This window comes from Salmo salar, chromosome 16 (genome assembly GCF_965601325.2).
Source record: "Salmo salar chromosome 16, fSalSal1, whole genome shotgun sequence".
In the NCBI taxonomy this organism is placed as follows: domain Eukaryota; kingdom Metazoa; phylum Chordata; class Actinopteri; order Salmoniformes; family Salmonidae; genus Salmo; species Salmo salar.
The window spans coordinates 89372140-89396811 of record NC_138306.1 but is presented as its reverse complement, the minus strand read 5'-3'; the positions used below and the strand labels follow the sequence as shown (position 1 = coordinate 89396811).

At 41.5% G+C, this 24672-nt stretch overlaps 1 protein-coding gene across 4 annotated transcripts; it reads right to left on the bottom strand.

Annotated features, from left to right (window-relative positions):
* Nucleotides 1–466: 466 nt before the first annotated feature.
* LOC106593839 (uncharacterized) lies at nt 467–24284 on the bottom strand. 4 transcript variants are annotated; one of them, XM_082962372.1, is made up of 7 exons: nt 24143–24281; nt 22950–23198; nt 22665–22837; nt 22295–22390; nt 19249–19479; nt 5442–5618; nt 467–3540 (listed from the first exon to the last, which is right to left on the bottom strand). In XM_082962372.1, the coding sequence occupies exons 4-7, from the start codon at nt 22317–22319 to the stop codon at nt 3047–3049; spliced, it is 927 nt and encodes a 308-aa protein (XP_082818498.1). In that variant the 5' UTR covers nt 22320–22390; nt 22665–22837; nt 22950–23198; nt 24143–24281; the 3' UTR covers nt 467–3046. The 4 variants fall into 4 exon arrangements, with proteins under 4 accessions (XP_082818498.1, XP_082818500.1, XP_082818499.1 ...); XM_082962374.1 differs by having other exon boundaries at nt 23947–24195; XM_082962373.1 differs by having other exon boundaries at nt 22295–22837; nt 24143–24282.
* Between the last annotated feature and the right edge of the window lie 388 nt (nt 24285–24672).

Below are 24672 nucleotides of genomic sequence, written 5' to 3'. Positions count from 1 at the left end.
GGCAGCTATAGGCTATTTGTTAATAGGATAATTATGTTCTGGCCCACAGACTAGCTACAAGCTCAGCAACAAACTGACTGGAGGACAAACCTAGTTGCCCCCGTTGTATATTGTAAATTCAATCTCCCCCTTCATCACCATCATCATTCAGATAATTCAAACGTGTGGATATAGTGCTAAACTTGAAGGACTCATTGTCTCAGTGAATTGAAATTATGTTCCCCACCAGTGACCTCAGAAGAGGAAACAATGATACAATGTAGTCTAACATCTCTCTCAAACAGCACAGATGTGAGATGTGTTTCACTGTAGAAGCACTGGTCCTCTTACATTTTAATTCCAGGTTGCATATTACAATATTTAAGGGCATATCAGATGGTCTACTCTGACCATAACAGTCACACCAAGCATAGGGTTGGTTGGTATAAGATTGAAATGGGTAAATAATGTACCAGTGAAAACCCTATGAAATTGCTCCCCAATACCATCTGATGTATATATTTAATGTATTACATGAATGGTGACCACATCCCTTCCAACAATACATTTGAATCGTATTTTACTGTGATTGAATACATGCAGCAGGGTGGAGACAATGTATTCCATTTCAAATGTGTCTCCCAGTGCAGCTTTAGTTCTGGGCTATTATGACGCATCTGTCAGTTTCTTCCATGTTCCTAGTTCTAGTACAATAAAAAACATATTGTTTTTTGGTCACTACCATTCCACAAAAATACCATGCTATATTTTTTTATTGTACTACCATCGCACATTTTTCTAAGGGCTGTTCTTCACATCGGAGTGCTGCTGCAGGCTCTCTGTCTCTCTTGACCATGTCGGGCACAAAGGTCAAGGCGGCTCTCCACTTCTCTCCAGTAGTTATTTAACAATCCTGATAACACATCACTCCTGACAGACACAGGCAGAAACTCTTGTATAAATGTAGCAGCCTGTACACCTAATCATTAGTGATCTGACATGCTGTATTGCATGGAAACTGTAGGCTACTAACAACAGCAGCTATATAGTCTAGCTTACTATGGTCCTGTCCCTCTGACCAGGGTAAACAAAGTGGTAATGTTGTGTATTGTATATACAGTATTTCATTTAAGAGAAAAAAGTGTTTGCCCAGCATAAATTCATATACAAACATTTTTCATTACAATCTTGTCATTTAGCAGATGCTCTTATCCAGAGCAAATTACAGGACAAATAAGAGTTAATTGGCTTGCTGAAGGGCACAATGACATATTATTCACCTAGTTGGCTCGGGATTCAAACCAGCGACCTTTCAGTTACTGGCCCAACACTCTTAACCGTTAGGCTACCTGCCACCAGATCAATTAACTTCAACACAATTATTCAAATACATTCATCATCAATGACTAAAATAATGAATCAAGAATTAAAATACAATTTAATAAACAAGTCAGTTCTAAGCCTGTTTATCATTAAACAAAAGTTGTTTAACATAAAATAATCCACCCAAACTAACGCTAAAAAATGATCATCACACCATCTTTATCTGATATACATTGTGTACAAAACATTAGAAACACCATCCTAATATTGAGTTGCAGCCCCTTTTATCCTCAGAACAGCCTCAAATTGTCACGGCATAGACTGTCCAAGGTGTTGAGAACGTTCCACAGGGATGCTGGTCCATGTTGACTCCAATGCTTCCCACAATTGTGTCAAGTTGGCTGGGAGTGGATCTCTACTCTGAATAGCTTGTTCCATCTCCTCCCACATATGTACAATTGGATTGAGATCTGGTGACTCAGCAGGCCACTGCAGTAAGCTGAATTCACTGTCATGTTCTTGGAACCATTCCTGGACAAGCCTTGTGGAACGGGGCATAATCCTGCTGAAAAAATCTATTTGCAGATGGATACACTGCTGCCATGAAAGGATGCACCTGATTGCCAATGATGTTTACATATCCTGTGGTATTCAAACGTTGCTCCACTTCTATCAAGGGACCCAATGTGTGGCATGAAAACACACCCCTCACACCACCACCACCAGCCTGCAATGTTGACATATGGAATGGATGCATGTACTCATGGTTTCCTCTATACCCTAGTCCTCCCATCAGCATGAAACAGCAGGGATTCATCAGACCAGGCAATGTTGTTCAAATTCATTCTCCAGTCTTTCCATTTCTTAGCCCACTGCAACTGCAGTCTCTTGCTTTCTGCTGAAAGCTAAATGGGGATCCATAACAAATCCATAATAAAAACTACATCATTAAGGATTATAGCTTTCACCTGGGTTCACCTGGTCAGTCTATGTCATGGAAAGAGCAGGCATCCTTCAATGTTTTGTACACTCTGTACATGTTGTCTACCAGCTCATTCCCACAGAAATCTGCAGAGGGAAGCAGTACCACCCAGTCAACCATCAGAATCCATTGTGAGACGCCTCATCTCAATATCTTTACAGTATAACCTAACAAAACACACCAAAACTAACAAGGTGCATACTGATCAGTAAAGAGAGGCTAACCGTTCCTCTGCACAGTTCTCTCACAGTTAGAAAAAAATAGGATTACAATAGTGTTATAAGCTTTCTTCATTTGATCCAATTCAACGTTGCCAATTATTTTATGAGATGATAATTAAGTGGAGTGTCTAATCTTAGCTGGTCTGAGAGAACTGATGAGGCTTCTCTCCTTTATGTAAACATTGGTGTCTTTTTAAATGGCCCAATCTGTAGAATCTCTTCTCACAGTCAGCGAAGTGACAAGGCTTCTCTCCTGTGTGTATACATTCATGTCATTTTAAGTGGCACAGTAGAGAAACTCGACGCACAGTCAGAGCAGATGTAAGGCTTCTCTCCTATGTCTGTTCTCTGATGACCTTTTAGCTCAGCTGTTGTTTTAAAACATTTTCCACAGTCAGATCAGTGGTCCTTTATGTTTAACTTGGTGTCTTTTTAAGGTGCCCAGTCGAGAAAAACTCTTTCCAGTCAGAGCAGGAGTAAGGCTTCTCTCCTGTGTGTGTTCTCTGATGACGTTTTAGCTCAGTTGATGTTGTGAAGCATTTTACACAGAGCATATGTAAGGCTTCTCTCCTTTATGCATACGTTCATGTGATTTTAAGTTGCTCAGTAGAGAGAAACTCTTCCCACATTCAGAGCAAGAGTAAGGATTCTCTCCTGTATGTATACGTACATGTGCTTTTAAGTTGCTCAGTTGAGAGAAACTCTTTCCACAGTCAGAGCAGGAGTAAGGCTTCTCTCCTGTGTGTGTTCTCTGGTGACGTTTTAGCTCAGTTGATGTTGTGAAGCATTTTACACAGTCAGAGCATAAGTAAGGCTTCTCTCCTGTATGTATACGTTCATGTCTTTTGAAGTTGCTCAGTAGAGAGAAATTCTTCCCACAGTCAGTACAGGAATACAGATTCTCTCCTGTGTGTATTTTTAGCTTTGATAGAAATGGAAAAATCTCCTCACAATGTGGGCAGTGATGAGACCTCTTAGCTCTGTGATCTTCCTGCTGTTGCTCTCTGGATGTAGAGAATGTGTCAACATGGTTTCCTATGTGAACAACATCAGAAGAACTAGTCAGTTGGTGTGATATACAGTATACAGTACCAGTCCAACGTTTGGACAAACTTACTCATTCAAGAGTTTTTCTTTATTTTTACTATTTTATACAATGTAGACTATGAAATAACACATATGGAATCATGTAGTAACCAAAAGTGTTAAAACAAATCAAAATATATTTTAGATTCTTCAAAGTAGCCACCCTTTGCCTTGATAACAGCTTTGCACACTTGGCATTCTCTCAACCAGCTTCACCTGGAAGGCTTTTCCAACAGTCTTGAAGGAGCTCCCACATATGCTGAGCACTTGTTGGCTGCTTTTCCTTCACTCTGCGGTCCAACTCATCCCAAACCATCTAATTTGGGTTGACGTCGGGGGATTGTGGAGGCCAGGTCATCTGATGCAGCACTCCATCACTCTCATTCTAAGTCAAATAGCCCTTACACAGCCTGGAGGGGTGTTTTGGGTCATTGTCCTGTTGAAAAACAAATGAGTCCCACAAAGCCCATACCCGATGGGATGGCATATCACTGCAGACTGATGTGGTAGCCATGCTGGTTAAGTGTGCCTTGAATTCTAAATAAATCACTGAGTGTTACCAGCAAAGCACCCCACCATCACACCTCCATGCTTCACGGTGGGAACCACACATGCAGAGATCATCCATTCACCTACTCTGCATCTCACAAAGACACAGGAGTTGGAACCAAAAATCTAAAATTTGGACAAATCGCACCAAATTACAGGATTTCCACCGGTCTAATGTCCATTGCTCGTGTTTCTTGGCCCAAGCAAGTCTCTTCTTCTTATTGGTGTCCTTTAGTAGTGGTTTATTTGCATCAATTCGACCATGAAGGCCTGATTCACGCAGTCTACTCTGAACAGTTGATTTGTCTGTTACTTGAACTCTGAAGCATTTATTTGGGATGAAATTTCTAAGGCTGATAACTCTAATGAACCTTTCCTCTGCAGCAGAGGTACATCTTGATCTTCCTTTCCTGTGGCAGTCCTCGTGAGAGCCAGTTTCATCATAGTGCTTGATGGTTTTTGCAACTGAAGACACTTTCAAAGTTCTATAAAATTTTCTGCTACTTTGAAGAATCTCACTTTTTTGGTTACTACATGACTACATATGTGTTACTTAAAGTTTGTTTTCACTTATATTACAATGTAGAAAATAGTAAAAATAAAGAAAACCCTGGAATAAGTAGGTGTCCAAACCTTTGACTGGTACTGTCAATGTCAATCAAATTTATTTTATAAACCCTTTTACATCAGCAGTTGTCACAAAGTGCTTTACAGAAACCCAGCCTAAAACCCCAAAGATCAAGTAATGCAGATGTAGAAGCACAGTGGCCAGGAAAAACTCCCTAGAAGGCAGGAAGCTAGGAAGAAACGCAGAGAGGAACCAGGCCCAAAGGGGTGGCCAGTCCTCTTCTGGCTGTACCGGGTGACATATGTATTCATATCAGTAGGCTGTACAATACAAAAGGGAATAAAACTATTCTAAAAAGGGGCAAAAGTCATAAATGAGCCATATCATCCTCCACTCACTATCACAAGGGTTAGTAACTACACAGACACATTTCATATCATCCTCCTCTCACTATCACAAGGGTTAGTAACTACACAGACTCATTTCATAGAACTTTAAATCACTGATAGTTTGTCTACTTCACTTCTTTATTCTACTCTCTGAACAATCCAGATAACCCAGTGAATAAAACAAATGCTGGCAATACTGGTGTCAAACCATGTAAGTGTCAGTAGCATGAAATAACATCTACTTTCTCATTGAAACAGTTCATCATGAAACAGTTCTACTGCAACTTTTCATACACAGTGAGAAGTTGGAATGAATAACAAACGTAGATAGAACCTGCTCTTACCATGAGAAACAGATGCCCCAATCTTCTCCTCTTCTTCATCTTTAATGATGACATTCAGCTCCAGTGTTTGACTGCAGTCTTCCAGCTTCACTGATGCCATCTCTGGATCCTGCAGTGCAAACTGGGCTCCACTGTCACAATCAGGACCCAGTGAATGAATGTAGGTTTGGACAAAGTCTGGAATGAGAGAGATAGGCTAGGTTTGTCCTCACTATTGATATTACCGGCCTCAGACTTATTTTCTAGTCGTCCTGTATTAACAATGAGAAACAGACACAAAAGTTAGTCTTCACAGTTCAGGCACTTTCTTTATTCTCAAGAAATATATTTCTTCTTGTTGTCTCAACCAAGATGGCATAGCAGTCAGACGTCCTTTGTCGTCCTCTTGTCGTGTCCCGTGTATTTATATATTTACATCTTTTCTTCGCATATCTTTTTAAATATTTTTTTTCTCCTAAAAACTCATCCTCAAAACACTCTCCTGCAACCCGCCTCACCAATTAAAAAAAAAAAGTATTATTTACCTCAAATCTGAAATCCACAACAGAAGCTAGCCAGAGGTTAGCCAGAGGTTGGCAAGTTCACTGGCTAACGTTGGAGTTCAGCTAGCCACGGTTGGCAGTCATCAGCTATCCCTTAGCGCAAAAAGCTATCGCCAGTTTTGTACAGCGCGACTCAGACCAGAGCATACCGGACCTATTTTTCTCTCCATATCCCCGGATTTCTACCGCAGGCTCTGGAGATTTACACCTCGATCTTGCAGATAGCTAGCTGCTACCCGAGTGACTTTTGGCTAACGTCGGTCCCGGAGCTAACATAAATTATTCAGGAGCTAGCCAGCTGAAAAATTCCATCAGCCACTCCTGGGCTACAATCACCTATCCGAACCCGTTTTACTGCCGATGCGGTGCCCCATCGGGCCTTCACGACTGGACTACCGACGTTATCTGCCCGAGGGAGTTATCCAACTGGCCCCTCTGTCGCCACGTAACCTGAACGCCCATCTGCGGCCCGCTAATCGTTAGCTGTCTTATCGTCTGCCATCTTAATAGGTCTACCGGACAATTTTCTTGGGCCACTATAACTATTTTGCCAATTGGACTGGTCCCCCCTACCACACGGAACCCCACTAATCTACAGACGGAAACACAAGAGGTGGCTAAAAACAGACCTCACTCCATCTTCTGCCAGCTTGCTACCTATGGCCCGGCTAGCTGTCTGAATCTCACTTGGACATTTATGATCACTCGGCTAAGCATGCCTCTTCTTAATGTCAATATGCCTTGTCCATTGCTGTTCTGGTTAGTGTTTATTGGCTTATTTCACTGTAGAGCCTCTAGCCCTGCTCATTATACCTTGTCCAACCTTTCAGTTCCACCACCCACACATGCGATGACATCTTCTGGTTTCAATGATGTTTCTAGAGACAATATCTCGCTCATCATCACTCAATGCCTAGGTTTACCTCCACTGTATTCACATCCTACCATACCTTTGTCTGTACATTATACCTTGAAGCTATTTTATCGCCCCCAGAAACCTGCTCCTTTTACTCTCTGTTTCGGACGTCATAAACGACCAATTCTCATAGCTTTTAGCCGTACCCTTATCCTACTCCTCCTCTGGAGATGTAGAGGTGAATCCAGGCCCTGCAGTGCCTAGCTCCACTCCTATTCCCCAGGCGCTCTCTTTTGATGACTTCTGTAACCGTAATAGCCTTGGTTTCATGCATGTTAACATTAGAAGCCTCCTCCCTAAGTTTGTTTTATTCACTGCTTTAGCACACTCTGCCAACCCGGATGTCCTAGCCGTGTCTGAATCCTGGCTTAGGAAGTCCACCAAAAACTCTGAAATCTTCATCCCTAACTACAACATTTTCAGACAAGATAGAACGGCCAAAGGGGGCAGTGTTGCAATCTACTGCAGAGATAGCCTGCAGAGTTCTGTCCTACTATCCAGGTCTGTACCCAAACAATTCGAACTTCTACTTTTAAAAATCCATCTCTCTAAAAACAAGTCTCTCACCGTTGCCGCCTGCTATAGACCACCCTCTGCCCCCAGCTGTGCTCTGGACACCATATGTGAACTGATTGCCCCCCATCTATCTTCAGAGCTCGTGCTGCTAGGTGACCTAAACTGGTACATGCTTAACACCCCAGCCATCCTACAATCTAAGCTTGATGCCCTCAATCTCACACAAATTATCAATGAACCTTCCAGGTACCACCCCAAAGCCGTAAACACGAGCACCCTCATAGATATCATCCTAACCAACTTGCCCTCTAAATACACCTCTGCTGTTTTCAACCAAGATCTCAGCGATCACTGCCTGCGTCCGTAATGGGTCAGCGGTCAAACGACCTCCACTCATCACTGTCAAATGCTCCCTGAAACATTTCAGTGAGCAAGCCTTTCTAATCGACCTGGCCCGGGTATCCTGGAAAGATATTGACCTCATCCCGTCAGTAGAGGATGCCTGGTTATTTCTTTTTAAATGCCTTCCTCACCATCTTTAATAAGCATGCCCCATTCAAGAAATTTAGAACCAGGAACAGATATAGCCCTTGGTTCTCTCCAGACCTGACTGCCCTTAACCAACACATAAACATCCTGTGGCGTTCTGCATTAGCATCGAACAGCCCCCGTGATATGCAACTTTTCAGGGAAGTTAGAAACCAATATACACGGGCAGTTAGAAAAATCCAGGCTAGCATTTTCAAGCAGAAATTTGCTTCCTGCAACACAAACTCAAAAAAGTTCTGGGACACTGTAAAGTCTATGGAGAATAAGAACACCTCCTCTCAGCTGCCCACTGCACTGAGAATAGGAAACTCTGTCACATCTGATAAATCCACTATAACTGAGAATTTCAATAAGCATTTTTCTACGGCTGGCCATGCTTTCTACCTGGCTACCCCTACCGCGGTCAACAGCACTGCACCCTCCACAGCTACTCACCCAAGCCTTCCCCATTTCTCCTTCTCCCAAATCCAGTCAGCTGATGTTCTGAAAGAGCTGCAAAATCTGGACCCCTACAAATCTGCCGGGCTAGACGATCTGGACCCTTTCTTTCTAAAATGATCTGCCGAAATTGTTGCAACCCCTATTACTAGCCTGTTCAACCACTCTTTCGTGTCGTCTGAGATTCCAAAAGATTGGAAAGCAGCTGCTGTCATCCCCCTCTTCAAAGGAGGGGACACTCTTGACCCAAACTGCTACAGACCTATATCCATCCTACCCTGCCTTTCCATGGTCTTCGAAAGCCAAGTCAACAAACAGATTACCGACCATTTCGAATCCCACTGCACCTTCTCCACTATGCAATCTGGTTTCAGAGCTGGTCATGGGTGCACCTCAGACACGCTCAAGGTACTAAACGATATCGTAACCGCCATCGATAAGAAACAATACTGTGCTGCCGTATTCATTGACCTGGCCAAGGCTTTCGACTCTCAATCACCACATCCTCATCGGCAGACTCAATAGCCTTGGTTTCTCAAATGATTACCTCGCCTGGTTCACCAACTACTTCCCTGATAGAGTTCAATGTGTCAAATCGGATGGCCTGTTGTCCGGGCCTCTAGTAGTCTCTATGGGGGTGCCACAGGGTTCAATTCTTGGGCCAACTCTTTTCTCTGTATACATCAATGATGTCGCTCTTGCTGCTGGTGAGTCTCTGATCCACCTCTACGCAGACAACACCATTCTGTATACTTCTGGCCCTTCTTTGGACACTGTGTTAACAACTCTCCTGACGAGCTTCAATGCCATACAACTCTCCTTCCGTGGCCTCCAACTGCTCTTAAATACTGCTCTTAAATAAAACTAAATGCATGCTCTTCAACCGATCGCTGCCTGCACCTGCCCGCCCGTCCAGCATCACTACTCTGGACGGTTCTGACTTAGTATATGTGGACAACTACAAATACCTACGTGTCTGGTTAGACTGTAAGCTCTCCTTCCAGACTCACATCAAACATCTCCAATCCAAAGTTAAATCTAGAATTGGCTTCCTATTTCGCAACAAAGCATCCTTCACTCATGCTGCCAAACATACCCTCGTAAAACTGACCATCCTACCGATCCTCGACTTCGGCGATGTCATTTACAAAATAGCCTCCAATACCCTACTCAATAAACTGGATGCAGTCTATCACAGTGCCATCCGTTTTGTCACCAAAGCCCCATATACTACCCACCACTGCGACCTGTACGCTCTCGTTGGCTGGCCCTTGCTTCATACTCGTCGCCAAACCCACTGGCTCCAGGTCATCTACAAGACCCTGCTAGGTAAAGTCCCCCCTTATCTCTGCTCACTGGTCACCATAGCAGCACCCACCTGTAGCACGCGTTCCAGCAGGTATATCTCTCTAGTCACCCCCAAAGCCAATTCCTCCTTTGGCCATCTCTCCTTCCAGTTCTCTGCTGCCAATGACTGGAACGAACTACAAAAATCTCTGAAACTGGAAACACTTATCTCCCTCACTAGCTTTAAGCACCAGCTGTCAGAGCAGCTCACAGATCACTGCACCTGTACATAGCCCATCTATAATTTAGCCCATACACCTACCTCTTCCCCTACTGTTTTTATTTATTTTGCTCCTTTGCACCCCATTATTTCTATTTCTACTTTGCACTTTCTTCCACTGCAAATCTACCATTCCAGTGTTTTACTTGCTATATTGTATTTACTTTGCCACCATGGCCTTTTTTGCCTTTACCTCCCTTATCTCACCTCATTTGCTCACATTGTATATAGACTTATTTTTCTACTGTATTATTGACTGCATGTTTGCTTTACTCCATGTGTAACTCTGTGTTGTTGTATGTGTCGAACTGCTTTGCTTTATCTTGGCCAGGTCGCAATTGTAAATGAGAACTTGTTCTCAACATGCCTACCTGGTTAAATAAAGGCGAAGTCATTTTTTATTTTTTTTTATCGTTCAAATATCTAATTCAGTGCTTGACTTGGACTGAAATAGGTGACGGTACTCAGCTCCGGTGAGCTCCTGTCCAAGTCAAGCACTGATCTCATTTCAATAGATCTGGTAGCTAAGCACAAACAACAAAATATGGATTCATTCACATTAAACAAAGTACATGCTTTAAAATAGTCTACACAACGTGAATGCACTTAAACTATAGTAGACTCCACAAATTCACATAAAAGCCAAAATGACTCAAAACATTTAGTACAAGGTTGCAGTATGTTTTAGGCAGCACTATGTACTATTTTCCTGAATAACCTTGTCTTCACTGTATTATTCCAATCAAAAACCAATTGTATTTCCGTTCACACCATAGTAACATTTATAAAGATAGAAGAAACAACTGAATGTGTCTGAATATTACAACACATGATCATAATTACAATAAGCTTCAAACCTGTAGTGCGACCATGAAATTGTCTCTCTGCACCCGCACTGAAGCCCATTGGCGCAAACAGAGTGGACAGCGCCATTTTACCAGATTGTGAATTTTACACTAAACCAATAACATGCTAAACAAACTCTGAAATCTCAAATAAATGTATTCTTTATTAAAATTACCTTGAGGAAATGATGTACATCCATTCAGACAAACCCAAGGCTTCTAGCTATGTGACTTGTAAAATAGTTGATCACAATCACCTGGTTTGACTAAAAAATAAAACATCAAACCTTTATCAAACGTGATAAAACCTTAACGGATGCTACCTAGCATGGTATGACATGTTCTTTTGATATTAGAAAGTTTAAACGTGCTATTACATACCTGTATTAATAAATAGAAACCGACACAAAGGTTCTTGACTGCACAGTTCTGGCGTTTCTTTATTCTGAAGAATGGTGCGTGCCTGCCTGGAACTTCCTGTTCCCCCACTACCACAGTGCAGCTACAGATAGAACAATGAGACAGATATTTCACCGGATGTATAAATGTGAAGTATCCGCTGAACGTTTCCACTCACTACCAAATATGATAAATATGATAATAGTTGTGTTATTTAGCATGGAATGACATAACAATACCAAATATGGTAGTGAGAGGAAGCCCGCTGGCCGGCAGTGGAATAAGATGGAACTAGATGGATTTTGGCCGACATTCTGCAAAATGTTTTAATCTATGAAACACCTGATCTTAATACAGTTTCTGTTCCCAAAACTAAAATCTGTTGTGAACAGAGTGGACTAAGTTTTGTAGACTTTACCCTTTGCAAAAGTTAAATAATCACGTTATTTAGAAGGAACGTAAAGGCGAATTGAGTTATTGCACACGAGCGCTTCACAGAGGAGTTCCCTAACAGAAATATGCAGATGTGTTGTAGAATGCACCAATAGGATCTCGCTGACTGTGCTTGGCTCTGCCCACTATGACGAATCTGTTCCATTGGAAACGACCGGCTGTGGTCTAATCTTGGATTAGTTATAAAAAATCTTTGGCGCAATCGTCCATGCATTCAGGGATCCTTGGGATGGCCCTACCACATTATATGAGAAGGGTGGTGCTTAATTTGAGCCGGATCCTCCAGCACCTCTCAGTTTTGTAGTCTTTTGTTCCAGAACCCATTTGCCAGGATCAGGTAGCCTACCTCTTGTGGTATGAAACATTATGTCCACTGTTTGCAATGTAAAAATCCTCATAAAAGCAATCAGAGTAATTACATTTGGATTCCTCTGTAATTGTCATGCCTCCTAAAAAACGTATGTGAAAACGTGCCTGATATTCTAAGAATGTATTAATGTTGGGCCGTCCCTGGTTTATGGTTTATGTAACATTGTAGCCTATTTAGACCAAGGCGTGGCCATTGCTGTAGTGAGAGAGAAGCACGCCTGTATCTCTCACAGAACTACAATGAGATTCACTTTCTATGATCTCTCTCCCACTGTGCTGTTATAGACATGAGCCAGCAACTCATCTCTCCAGCATTGCACTTCATTTATTTCCTAATAGAATAATATCTGCGGGAAGTGTGTTTTTATTTATTTAACTAGGCATGTCACAAATTCTTATTAACAATTACAACCTACCCCGGCCAAACCCGGACGACGCTGGCCTGGCACCGCCATATGGGACTCACAATCACGGACGGATTTGATGCAGCCTGGATTCGAACCAGGGACTGCAGTGACGCCTCTTGCACTGAGATGCAGTGCCTTAGACCGCTGCACTACTAAGGAGCCCAAGGTGCTGCAGCACTCTGCAGTCTGCTCAGAAAGAAATGAAATAATTCCCAATACTACACCAGGATTAAGCCTAGAATTTATACACAGAGGATCAATAGCAAAAAAAAATTTAATAGACTAGTTGTGGATTGTGTGTAGCCAAATCACAAGACATGCCTACAGTTGGGAACGTGTGGCAAATCTGTCAGTGAACAGCATGCAGCCAAAATAGGCCTTTAGCAATATTTCTAATACAGTCACTGGAAAACACAGGTTGTAAAGCAAATGGATCCTGCTGAAAATAAAATACTAATCTGTCTGTATGTTACCAAGTTATCAACTTTCAAATAGGTCTTTGAGCAAACAGCACTGTTTTACAAAGTAAAGCAAGAGAGAGATGAGCTTTTGGCCGGTGAGTGAGCCGCACATCATTGGGTGAGTCAGTGAAACTGTAAAGCTTGTTTAGGACTATAACTTCCTCCTCATATTGTACAATGTGTTTCTCCTCACACCTGGCCTAGGCTATTGATGGATTAGAGACAAGGTCGTTTTTATTGATCTCAGATTCTCAGTTTGTCAGTGTCAAAGCAGCCTGTCATTTTGGTCATTTGTGAGGTATTAAACCTGGACGACGTGGAGCACAATTGGCCCAGCGTCGTCCAGGTTTGGCAGGGGTAGGCAGTCATTGTAGATAAGAATTTGTTCTTAACTGACTTGCCCAGTTAAATAAAAAATTAAATCATAATTTACCTTTTAAGATTCTGTGAAAGTCTCCAGTCATCTAAAATGTAGAATTGCATGAAATCCGTTTATAAAAGGCCACATTGTTCCAGAACTCTAGGCTACAAAAAATGAACAACTTCTGCAAGTGTCTCCACACCACTGCTCTATGCCAGTACGCTAAAGCCATGATAATGCATGCAATGCTTTATTATAAAGGTATTTTATTTGAATGTATTCTGGTACCTCAGAACCCCCCAGGTCACCCCCCTCTTGGGATCACTTTTGGTTCCGGCTCCTCCCAATTTACACAGTAAGCACTGGAGAAGTGGATAGCTGCTGCTGCCTCCTCCAGGACACATCTTCTTTACATAGAATTCATCAGGCTGTTGATTGTGGCATCTGGAATATTATCCCACTCTTCAAAGGCTGTGTGAAATTCCTGGATATAGGAGGGAACTGGAACAAGCTGTCGTACACGTCGATCCAGAACATCCCAAACATGTTCAAAGGGTCCCATGTCTGGTGAGTATGCAGGCCATGGAAGAACTGGGACATTTTCAGCATTTTAAATTGTGTACAGATCCTTGCGACATGGGGCTGTGCGTTGTCATGCTGAAACATGAGGTGATGGCGGCGGATGAATGGCAGGACAATGGGCCTCAGGATCGTGTCATGGTATCTCTGTGCATTCAAATTGCCATTAAATGCAGTTGTGTTCGTTGTCTGTATCTTATGCCAGCTCATATCATAACCCTGATACCACCATGGGGCACTCTGTTCACAACATTGACATCAGCAAACCGCACGCCCACAACGTCATACACGGCAGTCTGCAGATGTGAGGCTGGTTGGGCATACTGACAAATTCTCAAAAACATTGTTGGAGGCAGCATAAGGTAGAGAAATTCACATTAAATTATCTGGCAACAGCTCTTGTGGAAATTCCTGCAGTCAGCTTGCCAATTGCATGCGCCCTCAAAACTTCAGACATCAGTGGCATTGTGTTGTGAAAAACAAACAGCACATTTGAGTGGCATTTTTGAATTGATTAGAGATCCCCATAAGCTGCTGCAAAGCACCTACTCAGCTACTCTTGTCTCAAACACAAGGTGCACCTGTGTAATGATGATCATGCTATTTAATCGCTTCTTGATTTGCCACACCTGTCAGGTGGATGGATTATCTTGGCAAAGGAGAAATGCTTTTTTATTTTTTTTTAATCATACAAACTATCAATAACAACATTTAAATTAAACTAAATCAGCCTGCTTTTCTGTTCTAATCAGGTCCCTACACAGGCTGAGAAGGACCCTGTAAGAGCAGAACATTATCTGGTGACAGTAGTCGCAGTCTTGGAGGCCCAAAAACTTCTCAGCTGCAGATATGATGTCCAGCTTCTTGGACATCTTGTGCAGTACAATTCATAACTGTGGCTATGAATACTAAAATATCCACTTTCACAATAAGTGTATCCAGATCACTTGATTGACGTACAACATTTGCAACTGGTTGCAGTGCATCCACCATCATATCTTCTTCAGAACTGTGGCCTCTTGCCCCTATAACTCTCTTAAATACACTTAGGTTGGAGTCATTAAAACTCCTTTTTCAACCACTCCACACATTTCTTGTTAACAAACTATAGATTAGGCAAGTCGGTTAGGACATCTACTTTGTTCATGACAAGTAATTTTTCTAACAATTGTTTACAGACAGATTATTTCACTTATAATTCACTATATCACAATTCCAGTGGGTCAGAAGTTTACATACACTAAGTTGACTGTGCCTTTAAACAGCTTGGAAAATTCCAGAAAATGATGTCATGGCTTTAGAAGCTTCTGATAGGCTAATTGAAATTTGAGTAAAAATGTACCTGTGGATGCATTTCAAGGCCTACCTTCAAACTCAGTGCTTCTTCGCTTGACATCATGGGAAAATAAAAAGAAATAAGCCAAGAAGTCAGAAAAAAAAAATTGTAGACCTCCACAAGTCTGGTTCATCCTTGGGAGCAATTTCCAAACACCTGAAGGTAAAATGTTCATCTGTACAAAAAAAATAGTATGCAAGTATAAACACCATCGGATCACGCAGCCGTCACACCGCTCAGGAAGGAGACACGTACTGTCTCCTAGAGATGAACATACTATGGTGCGGAAAGTGCAAATCAATCCCAGAACAACAGCAAAGGACATTGTGAAGATGCTGGAGGAAACAGGTACAAAAGTATCTATATCCACAGTAAAACGAGTATTGAAGCAACATCTCAAGACATCAGTCAGGAAGTTAAAGCTTGGATGCAAATGGGTCTTCCAAACGGACAATGACCCCAAGCATACTTCCAAAGTTGTGGCAAAATCGCGTATGCACAACAAAGACAAGGTATTGGAGTGGCCATCACAATGCCCTGACCTCACTCCTATATTAAAAGCATGCGCGCGCAAGGATGCCTACAAACCTGACTCCGTTACACCAGCTCTGTCAGGAGGAATGGGCCAAAATTCACCCAACTTATTGTGGGAAGAGTGTGGAAGGCTACCCGAAACGTTTGACCCAAGTTAAACAATTTAAAGGCATCGCTACCAAATACTAATTGAGTGTATGTAAACGTCTGACCCACTGCGAATGTGATGAAAAATAAAAGCTGAAATTAATAATTCTCTCTACTATTATTCTGACATTTCACATTCTTAAAATAAAGTGGTGATCCTAACTGACCTAAGACAGGGAATTGTTACTAGGATTAAATGTCAGGAATTGTGAAAAATTGAGTTTAAATGTATTGACTAAGGTGTATGTAAACTTACGATTTCAACTGTAGGAGATTTGCTGTACAGTCCTGATCCTTGACACCTAAACCTCTTTCACCCTAACAGGGCACTCTGGGAATTCAGAAATATGACCCCCACCACAGTTGCATAATTTTACATTCACATACTCAACAATAACATATTCCTTCCGTCTGCAAACACTTGACATGTGGCCAAACTTTTTACATTTATTCCGTTGCATCGGGTTTTACACCAACTTTCTTATGGGGTATCTTATATATCCCAGCTTTACATAGGGTGGTAGATACTCTTCATCAAACATCAATAATAGAGATTAATAACGCTCTTTTTTCACATTCTCCATACGGGTCAAGCGATGTGCATTTGCGTTGTCCTTCTTTGGGATTTGGTTGGCGGATCGCATCCAACTCTTCGGTGCATACAACACCTACTGTACTGGTGTGAGGCCATTCATAGCCTACATACATTCAATTCATTGATACACTGATTCATACAACATTTCCCTGCCAACTATTTGCCCTCTAAAAAATGTGAGGAAAAATGTTCTTGGTTCGTGCAGTAGACTGTGACCTAGGGGGCCTGTCATGGTCTGGGGCGTTGTGTCACAGCATCATCGGACTGAGTTTGTTGTCATTGCAGGCAATCTCAACGCTGTGCGTTACAGGGAAGACATCCTCCTCCCTCATGTGGTACCCTTTCTGCAGGCTCATCCTGACATGACCCTCCAGCATGACAATGCCACCAGCCATACTGCTCGTTCTGTGCGTGATTTCCTGCAAGACAGGAATGTCAGTGTTCTGCCATGGACAGCGAAGAGCCCGGATCTCAATCCCATTGAGCACATCTGGGACCTGTTGGATCGGAGGGTGAGGGCTAGGGACATTCCCCCCCAGAAATGTCTGGGATCTTGCAGGTGCCTTGGAGGAAGAGTGGGGTAACATCTCACAGTAAGAACTGGCAAATCTGGTGCAGTCCATGAGGAGGAGATGCACTGCAGTACTTAACCTCTATGGGCAAGCGTCCCACCTACTCAACAGCCAGTGTAATCCCGTGGCGCGTTATTCCAATTCCTCAAAAATGCAAAAACTTCAATTTTTCAAACATATGACTATTTTACACCATTTTAAAGATAAGACTCTCGTTAATCTAACCACACTGTCCGATTTCAAAAAGGCTTTACAACGAAAGCAAAACATTAGATTATGTCAGCAGAGTACCCAGCCAGAAATAATCAGACACCCATTTATCAAGCTAGCATATAATGTCACATAAACCCAAACCACAGCTAAATGTAGCACTAACCTTTAATGATCTTCATCAGATGACAACCCTAGGACATTATGTTATACAATACATGCATGTTTTGTTCAATCAAGTTCATATTTATATCAAAAACCAGCTTTTTACATTAGCATGTGACTAGCATGTGACTAGCATTCCCACCGAACACTTCCGGTGAATTTACTAAATTACTCACGATAAACGTTCACAAAAAGCATAACAATTATTTTAAGTATTATAGATACAGAACTCCTCTATGCACTCGATATGTCCGATTTTAAAATAGCTTTTCAGTGAAAGCACATTTTGCAATATTCTCAGTAGATAGCCCGGCATCACAGGGCTAGCTATTTAGACACCCAGCAAGTTTAGCACTCATCAAAGTCAGATTTACTATAAGAAAAATGTTATTACCTTTGCTGTCTTCGTCAGAATGCACTCCCAGGACTTCTACTTCAATAACAAATGTTGGTTTGGTTCAAAATAATCCATAGTTATATCCAAACAGCGGCGTTTTGTTCGTGCGTTCAAGACACTATCCGAAAGGGTAAATAAGGGTGACGAGCATGGCGCAATTCGTGACAAAAAAAAATCTAAATATTCCATTACCGTACTTCGAAGCATGTCAACCGCTGTTTAAAATCAATTTTTATGCCATTTTTCTCATAAAAAAGCGATAATATTCCGACCGGGAATCTGCGTTTAGGTAAACAGACGAAAGAAAATAAAGCATTCGGTCGACTCGGGCACGCGCCTAAGCCCATAGTACTCTATTCGGCCACTTGCCAAAAGCGATAATGTGTTTCAGCCAGAGCCTGCCTCGATATCGTTCAGCTTTTTCCCGGGCTCTGAGAGCCTATGGGAGCTGTAGGAAGTGTCACGTTATTGCAAAGATCCTCAGTCTTCAATAAAAAGAGCCAAGATGAAACACAATTTGTCAGACAGGCCACTTCCTGCATGGAATCTTCTCAGGTTTTGGCCTGCCATATGAGTTCTGTTATACTCACAGACACCATTCAAACAGTTTTAGAAACTTTAGGGTGTTTTCTATCCAAAGCCAATAATTATATGCATATTCTAGTTACTGGGCAGGAGTAGTAACCAGATTAAATCGGGTACGTTTTTTATCCTGCTGTATCAATACTGCCCCCTAGCCCTAACAGGTTAATGCAGCTGGTGGCCGCACCAGATACTGACTGTTACTTTTGATTTTGACCCCCCCCCCTTTGTTCAGGGACACATTATTCCATTTCTGTTAGTCACATGTCTGTGGAACTTGTTCAGCTTATGTCTCAGTTGTTGAATCTTGTTATGTTCATACAAATATTTACACATGTTAAGTTTGCTAAAAAATAAACGCAGTTGACAGTAAGAGGACGTTTCTTTTTTTGCTGAGTTTATTTTTACCTTGTCAGTTCAGGGATTCGATCCAGCAACCTTTTGTTTACTGGCTCAACGCTCTAACCACTAGGCTACCTGTACGTATTCATATAAGTAGGCTGTGCAATACAAAAAGAGAATGAAACTATTCTAAAAGTATCTCATAAGTCAAGAAAATTATGACCTATATCATCCTCCACTCACTGTCACAAGGGTTAGTAACTACACAGACTCATTTCATAGAAATTTAAAACACTGGCAGTTTGTCTACTTCACTTCTTTAGTCTACTCTCTGATCACTCCAGATAACCCAGTGAATAAAACAAATTCTGGCAATACTGGTGTCAAACCATGCAAGTCTCAGTAGCATGAAATAACATCTACTTTCTCATTGAAACAGTTCATCATGAAACAGTTATACTGCAACTTTTCATACACAGTGGGAAGTTGTAACAAACAACAAAATTAGATAGAACATGCTCTTACCATGAGAAACAGTTTTCCCAATCTTCTCCTCATCTTCATCTTTAATGTTGACATTCAGCTCCAGTGTTTGACTGCAGTCTTCCAGCTTCACTGATGCCATCTCTGGATCCTGCAGAGCAAACTGGGCTCCACTGTCACAATCAGGACCCAGTGACTGTAGGTTTGGACTCAGTGTGGAAGGAGAGAGGCAGGCTGGGTTTGTCCTCACTGTTGATGTTACCGGCCTCATACCTGAGTCGGCAAGTAGTACAAGAGAAACAGACACAAAAGTTATTATCTTGAAAGTTCTGGCAAGGTCATTATTCTCTATTAAAATATATAATATTTTTTCTTGTTCAATCATCTAATTCAGTGCTGGACTTGGACTGAAATAGTTGTTGATACTCATTTTGGGTGCCGGTACTGTTTACATTTAGGTGCAGGAGCTCCATAATACTTTTGAGCCAATACTTTACCTGTAGTAGATAAATGCATAAATGACTCAAAAACCATTTAGTACAAGGTTATAGTTTGTTTTAGGCAGCACTATGTGCTATTTTCCGTAATAACCTTGTATTCACTGTTTTACTTCAAAAAACAATTATATTTCCTGTTCACATCATTGAAACGTTTATAGATAAAGACAAACTTAATGTGTCAATATTATTTCACATGTAGAAAACCGATAATCATTACATTTAGCTTCACAATAGTAGTGCAACTGTAAAATGGTCTCCTCTGCTGCACCCTCACTGCCTGTCTTATAGCAAAGGGTCTGAATACTTATGTAAATAAGGTATTTCTGTTGTTCATTTTTTATAAATGTGAAAACCTTTCTAAAAACCTGTTTTTGTATTGTCATTATGGGGTATTGTGTGTAGATTGACGAGGAATGTTTTTTATTTAATCCATTTTAGAATAAGGCTGTAACATAACAAAATGTGGAAAAAGTCAGGGTCTGAATACTTTCCGAATGTACTGTATATATTCATATCAGTAGGCTGTGCAATACAAAAGAGGAATAATACTATTGTAAAAGTATCTCATAAGTCAATAAAATGATGATCTATAACATCCTCCACTCACTATCACAAGGGTTAGTAACTACACAGACTCATTTCATATCCTCCACTCACTATCACAAGGGTTAGTAACTACACAGACTCATTTCATATCATCCTCCTCTCACTATCACAAGGGTTAGTAACTACACAGACTAATTTCATATCATCCTCCACTCACTATCACAAGGGTTAGTAACTACACAGACTCATTTCATATCATCCTCCACTCACTATCACAAGGGTTAGTAACTACACAGACTCATTTCATATCATCCTCCACTCACTATCACAAGGGTTAGTAACTACACAGACTCATTTCATATCATCCTCCTCTCACTATCACAAGGGTTAGTAACTACACAGACTCATTTCATATCATCCTCCTCTCACTATCACAAGGGTTAGTAACTACACAGACTCATTTCATATCATCCTCCTCTCACTATCACAAGGGTTAGTAACTACACAGACTAATTTCATATCATCCTCCACTCACTATCACAAGGGTTAGTAACTACACAGACTCATTTCATATCATCCTCCACTCACTATCACAAGGGTTAGTAACTACACAGACTCATTTCATATCATCCTCCTCTCACTATCACAAGGGTTAGTAACTACACAGACTCATTTCATATCATCCTCCTCTCACTATCACAAGGGTTAGTAACTACACAGACTCATTTCATATCATCCTCCACTCACTATCACAAGGGTTAGTAACTACACAGACTCATTTCATATCATCCTCCTCTCACTATCACAAGGGTTAGTAACTACAGACTAATTTCATATCATCCTCCACTCACTATCACAAGGGTTAGTAACTACACAGACTCATTTCGTATCATCCTCCACTCACTATCACAAGGGTTAGTAACTACACAGACTCATTTCATATCATCCTCCACTCACTATCACAAGGGTTAGTAACTACACAGACTCATTTCATAGAACTTCAAAACACTGGCAGTTTGTCTACTTCACTTCTTTAGTCTACTCTCTGAGCACTCCAGATAACCCAGTGAATAAAACAAATGCTTGCAATGCTGGTGTCAAACCATTCGAGTCTCAGTAGCATGAAATAACATCTACCTTTTCATTGAAACAGTTCATCATGAAATCCTGCCCTGCCTTTCTAAAGTCTTCAAAAGCCAAGTTAACAAACAGATCACCGACCATTTAGAATCCCACCGTACCTTCTCCGCTATGCAATCTGGTTTCCGAGTTGGTCACGGGTGCACCTCAGCCACGCTCAAGGTCCTAAACGATATCATAACCGCCATCGATAAAAGACTCTGTCAATCACCGCATTCTTATCGGCAGACTCAACAGCCTTGCTTTCTCAAATGACTGTCTTGCCTGGTTCACCAACTACTTCTCAGATAGAGTTCTGTGTGTCAAATCGGAGGGCCTGATGTCCGGACCTCTGGCAGTCTCTATGGGGGTGCCACAGGGTTCAATGCCATACAACACTCCTTCAGTGGCCTCCAACTGCCCTTAAATGCTAGTAAAACTAAATGCATGCTCTTCATCGCTACCCGACTTGCATCACTACTCTGGACGGTTCAGACTTAGAATATGTGGACAACTACAAATACCTAGGTGTCTGGTTAGACTGTAAACTCTCCTTCCAGACTCACATTAAGCATCTCCAAACCAAAATTAAAATCTAGAATCGGCTTCCTATTTCGCAAACAAAACCTCCTTCACTCATTCTGCAAAACATACCCTTGTAAAACTTACTATCCTACCGATCCTTGACTTCGGCGATGTCATTTACAAAATAGCCTCAACAAATTGGATGCAGTCTATCACAGTGCCATCCGTTTTGTCACCAAAGCCCCATATACTACCCACCACTGCGACCTGTATGCTCTAATTGGCTGGCCCTCGCTTCATATTCGTCGCCAAACCCACTGGCTCCAGGTCATCTATAAGTCTTTGCTAGGTAAAGCCCTGCCTTATCTCAGCTCACTGGTCACCATAGCAACACCCACCTGTAACACGCGCTCCAGCAGGCATATTTCACTGGTCATCCCCAAAGCCAACTCCTCTTTTGACCGCCTGTTCTTCCAGTTCTCTGCTGCCAATGACTGGAACAAATTGCAAAAATCACTGAAGCTGGAGTCTTATATCTCCCTCTTGAACTTTAAGCATCAGCTGTCAGAGCAGCTTACCGATCACTGCACCTGTAAACAACCCACCTGTAAATAGCCCACCTAACTACCTCATCCCCATAATGTTATTTATTTTTGCTTTTTTGCACCCCAGTATCTCTACTTGGACATCATCATCTGCACATCTATCATTCCAGTGTTAATGCTAAATTGTAATTATTTCACCACTACAGCCTATTTATTGCCTTACCTCACTAATCTTACTACATTTCCACACACTGCATATAGATTTTTCTATTGTGTTATAGACTGCACGTTTGTTTATCCCATGTGTAACTTTGTGTTGTTGTTTTCGTCGCACTGCTTTGCTTTATCCTGGCCAGGTCGCAGTTGTAAATGAGAAATTGTTCTCAACTGGTCCACCTGGTTAAATAAAGGTGAAATAAAATAAATAAATAAAACAGTTCTACAGCAACTTTTCACAGTGGGAAGTTTTAACGAATAAACAACTTAGTTAGATAGAACCTGTGCTTACCATGAGAAACAGATTTCCCAATCTTCTCCTCCTCTTCTTCATCTTTAATGTTGACATTCAGCTGCAGTGTTTGACTGCAGTCTTCCAGCTTCACTGATGCCATCTCTGGACCCTGCAGTGCAAACTGGGCTACACTGTCACAATCAGGACCCAGTGACTGTAGGTTTGGACTCAGTGTGGAGGGAGAGAGGCAGGCTGGGTTTGTCCTCACTGTTGATGTTACCGGCCTCAGACTTAATCTGAGTCGGCCTGTAGTAATAAAGAGATACGGACACAAAGGTTAGTGCCAAAACTGTCAAGAATGTCGTTATTCTCTAAAAATATGGTTTATATATAGGTGCAGGAGCTCCACAATACTGTTGAGCTAATATTCTATATGAGGAACATGAGCTCAAACAGTAGAAATTTGAGGTGACGGTTCTCAGTTCCAGTGAGCTCCTGTCCAAGTCAAGCACTGATCTCATTTCAATAGATCTGGTAGCTAAGCATTGACAACAAAACATTAATTAATTCACATGAGACAACATATACACTTTAAATTACGCTACACAACTTAAATGCACTTAATCTATAGTAGATTTCCTGAATTCACATAAATGCCTCAAAAAACATTTAGTACAGGGTTGCTGTATGTTTTAGGCAGCAATATGTGCTATTTTCCTGAATAACCTTGTCTTCACTGTATTATTCCAATTAAAAACCAATAGTATTTCCGTTCACACCATATTAACATGTATAGATAGACAGAAACAACAGAATGTCTTTGAATATTAGTACAAATGTAGAAAACTGATAATCATTACATTTAGCTCCAAAACAGTAGTGCAACCGTAAAATTGTCTCTCTCTGCTGCACCCTCACTGCCTGCACTGAAGAACGTTGATGCAGACCGAAGGGGAACCGCCATTTTACCATCTCGTGAATTTTACACAAAACAAAAAACGACATGTAAAACGAACCAAGAAATCTAAAATAACTGTATCCTTAATGAAATTACCTTGACGAAATGATATACATCCACTCAGACTAACCCAAAGTCTATGTGACTTGTAAAAAAGTGATCACGTTCACTCATGCGGTTTGACGCAAAAACAGCACATAAACCCTTTTTCAAACGTGATAATCACTTGACGTATTTGTTACCAAGCATGTTATGACATGTTCTTTCGATATTATAACGTGCTATTACATACCAGTAGTTATACATTTGAAACGGACACAGAAGTTGTTGTCTCGACCGCACAATTCTGACGTATCCTTTATTCTGAAGAATGATGCGCGCCTGCGCGGAACTTCCTGTTCCCCCACTACCAGTTTCTAAACCCAGAGACGTAACAACGCGAGACTTCAGAGAACGCCTGTGAAGCAGACCAAGCCGGGGTTTGAGAAGTCAATGAGAGAAGTGAATAATTCTGATACATTTGCAGCGGCTAATGGGGATCCTAATAAATACCAAAAAGATTCCGTCGGCACACACTTGAAACATGGCCATTCTTTTATCAATTTCAAAACTGCAGTGGTTTATTCACAATAGCTCTCACTGCGTATCATACATATTCCAGCATCACAGGTAGCCTAGAGCGTTGGGGCAAGTAACCGAAATGTTGCTGGATCGAATCTCCGAAATGACGAGGTAAAAATATATCTCTCTGCCCCTGAACAGTGCAGTTAACACACTGTTCCCTGGTAGGCCGTCATTGTAAATAAGAATTTGTTTTTAACT

Coding starts and splice junctions, on each gene's coding strand:
- LOC106593839 (XM_082962373.1), bottom strand. CDS start 22,319: ATGCCTGCTGGAGCGCGTGTTACAG. Junction 19,480..22,294: donor TGCTGGAGCGCGTGTTACAG/GTGGGTGTTGCT, acceptor TTGCCGACTCAG/GTATGAGGCCGGTAACATCA. Junction 3,541..5,441: donor TGGGGCATCTGTTTCTCATG/GTAAGAGCAGGT, acceptor TTGTTCACATAG/GAAACCATGTTGACACATTC.